This window comes from Lotus japonicus, chromosome 4 (assembly GCF_012489685.1).
Source record: "Lotus japonicus ecotype B-129 chromosome 4, LjGifu_v1.2".
NCBI classification, from domain to species: domain Eukaryota; kingdom Viridiplantae; phylum Streptophyta; class Magnoliopsida; order Fabales; family Fabaceae; genus Lotus; species Lotus japonicus.
In genome coordinates, this window is record NC_080044.1 from 11,797,609 (window position 1) to 11,800,830 (window position 3,222).

A 3,222-nucleotide genomic window follows, 5' to 3' on the forward strand; every position below is an offset into this window, starting at 1 on the left:
TGTAAGAAAAATACATATGCTATGTTTGGCACGCCTAGCTGATAGCTGAAAAGTTAGCTGATAGTTGAAAAGCTACGTAATTTGAACAAAAATGTTTGGTAAAACTAACTGTTGAACAAGCTGAAATTGTAAAATGACATAAAAGCACATACTTGTATAATGTTTTTTATATTTAATATTACTTTATTTTCATATTAATACCTATATGATATTAATATTAAAATTATTATACATATTTTAATTTCATTTATTTATCATCTTAAGAATATAATATTAATTTTTACTTATTTAATTTTCTATATTTTTATTAAATTAAATAGAATGAAACAAATAATTAGTAATTTGTAATATAAAATTATTTGTTTTATTCCAAAGTAGTAATTATTTGTGTGTGGCAAGTGTGATAACTGATAACTGATGTGAGACAAGTGTAATAACTGATAATTGATAAGTAAATAAATTTAGTAAAAAAGATATAAGGATAAAGGTTGAATTTTAATAAAATAATAAGGATAAAAATGAGAATATATTTAATAAGCTATAAGCTTTAAGCTTTAAACTACTGAAATAAGCTCCTTCACCAAACATTTTTATAGAGTTTTTAAGCTAGTCAAATAAGTTTTAAGCTAGTCAAAAAAGCTATAAGCTAGCTGAAATAACATGTCAAACACAGACACATACATAACATCACTCTGATATACAGAATTACAAATGCTAAGCCATTAATTTCCCCCTAATATAAAACTTATTAATTCAGTCCAAGATCACATCACATAACAACAAGTGGATTCACATATGTAGTAGGATCCACATATAGTTGCTTTTATAAAGATGAATCCACTTCTAATGCTTCCATAATTGAAACCAAATTAACATGCATAACAATTAATACAAACAGTGACACACGTAGTGATAAAATGACTACTTTTTGAAGAAACCACCAGCCAACTTAGTAAAATCTCCACCCAAACCACCTCCACCAGCAGATTGAGCAGCATGCTCACCTTGAGATTCTTCTGGTTTGGAAGGAGCAGGAGCAGGAGCAGCACCACCAGGCTTATAATCGTGGAGGTAATCCGCAGCCTTATCAACGTACTGTCCTACGCCCTTCTGTTCATCCAGCTTGGCGTACTGACTAGCTGCATCAAGAAGATCACCAGCTGCATCTGCCGCCTTTGCTTTGTCCACCTTGTCAGATTCGTTCCTCAACGCCGCTTGTGATGCCTCGCTCACCACCTTTGCGCTAGCTAAAAGCTCGCTAGTTGAGTACTTCTCTTCGGCGGTGGGTTTGTCTGGAGTTTCAGAAGCCATTGCTGTAGTAAGTGATGAATGATGAGTACTTTGGACTGTGGAGGTTGTATGCAAAAACTGGATTGGGTTATATCCTTATTTATTGGATGGATGGGAACGGCTTTATTAAAGAAATATCAACAAAAATTGTGGTGGAAACTGTTGATGCGTGTCTGGTATGCATTATTGATTCAGACGTAAAAGGAGTGGGACAGTGGGACTTCAATAATGTCCCTTCGACATTGATTGCTACAAGTGTCGGCAACCGGGCGAGAATAAATGGTTGGTTTGGTATGAGGAGGGAAATAAAGGGAAAGAAAAGGAAAGTAACATGATTTTCAGGTTGTTTGGTACAGAAGAATGGAAAAGAAAAAAGTGGTAGGAAAGAAAAGCTGTGATGTATAAATACTATTTTATCCTTTATAAATAAAATTTCACAAATAATTCATATGTAACAAAATTTAAATTCATATTTTAAAATTAATTTATACAGTTCAAAAAATGTTGCATTAAAATTACTTTTATAACATATGTCTTATATCAAAAATGATATCGCATTTGTCATATTGTTTAGTAAAACTAAAATTGCAACATAATTTAATTAGAAAGATGTATCATTATAATATGTATTTATTATGTTGTCATTGTCAGATAAATAATAAAGAAATTAAACCAGTAATATAAAAATAATAGAAAAACTATAATAAAAAACAAGTAAATAATCAACGCTTTTGCTCCATTGGTTGGACATTTTTTGTATTTTATAAGTTGTGGCCATCTTCCACCCTTTTCTCTCTTTTTGGGTGGATAACATTTTTGGGTGGGGCCCACCCCTTTTTTTCTTTCCTTCATGTTTTCCTTACAAACCAAAAAGGGAAAATATCTCCCATGTTTTTCTTTCATCCCCTCCCCTTCCCTCAAAGCAAACAAACCGTAAGTCTGACTAGAATTAAATATGGTTAAAATTGAGTTTTATAAGCGTGAGTTAAGTTCATGTGATTTGTGTTTAGAAATAGTTACAAAAGCGTGAACTCTGCAAAGAATTTTGTGTAGATAACATTAAGTAGAATTATTTTTTGATGTGTAATGACAAAAAATGTAGGAGTAGAATCTTGTACCTCCAAGTTAGTTGAATATGTCAATAATACTCTTGAGGCACGATTCATTTCATTTATCAATTCGAGAATCAATTATATAAATTTTACAAAGTCACGAAATTTATTGCGAATTCCACGGACCGTTATTGCCTCCTCTGACCAGGAAACAGTTGTCAAGTCCATGCAGACAACAATTCGCAAAAAATATTGTGAATTCAAAGTATTTATTAGCTTGAAAAGAAGCCTTGGAAACACGCAAGAGTCTGTGCATACAAAAGCTAGGCCTATACATGTATAGACTCTCTGCAATTCGCAAAATAAATTGTGAATTCAAAAAAATTGTGAATTCAATGAATCTCATACGCGTCAGATTTTATGTTTGCTAAATAAAAAATTTTCCACCATTTTTACTAATTAATTTTTTTTAACATTATTAAAAAAAACCTTAAAAGCTGTCACAATTTTTCTACATTGTAGTAGAACCACGCAAGGCATTGGCCAATTATTCTTGTTTTTTGTGTTTACTTGAGAGGTTGCTCTAAAATTCTCATTTTGATGATAGTAATCGTTATTTGACTTTAGGAAAATAAGCTGAAATGATAACAGGGGCGTTAAAATACGTTAAAGAGGCAAGAAGACACAATTGATCAACAAATGTCATATGTAAGAAATTAAAGTACATCATAGGCAGAAGAAGGATAGAAACTGGGTTGAAATTTGAATCTTGCTTGTAATAGTAACGAACAAAATTAACAGACAGATAACAGATAGCATTACTTCCCCATAATATGAACAAAAGCTTGGCCATTTTCCCCCTATTATGAAGCCTATTTAT

At 31.7% G+C, this 3,222-nt stretch overlaps 1 protein-coding gene across 1 annotated transcript; it reads right to left on the reverse strand.

Moving 5' to 3' along the window:
* Window positions 1-726: 726 nt before the first annotated feature.
* LOC130710893 (nodulin-related protein 2-like) lies at window positions 727-1,384 on the reverse strand. The gene has a single exon (XM_057560280.1). The coding sequence runs from the start codon at window positions 1,309-1,311 to the stop codon at window positions 922-924; it is 390 nt and encodes a 129-aa protein (XP_057416263.1). The 5' UTR covers window positions 1,312-1,384; the 3' UTR covers window positions 727-921.
* Window positions 1,385-3,222: the final 1,838 nt, after the last annotated feature.

Excerpts from the sequence above, each read along its gene's own strand:
- LOC130710893 (XM_057560280.1), bottom strand. The coding sequence starts at position 1,311 with ATGGCTTCTGAAACTCCAGACAAACCCACCGCCGAAGAGAAGTACTCA.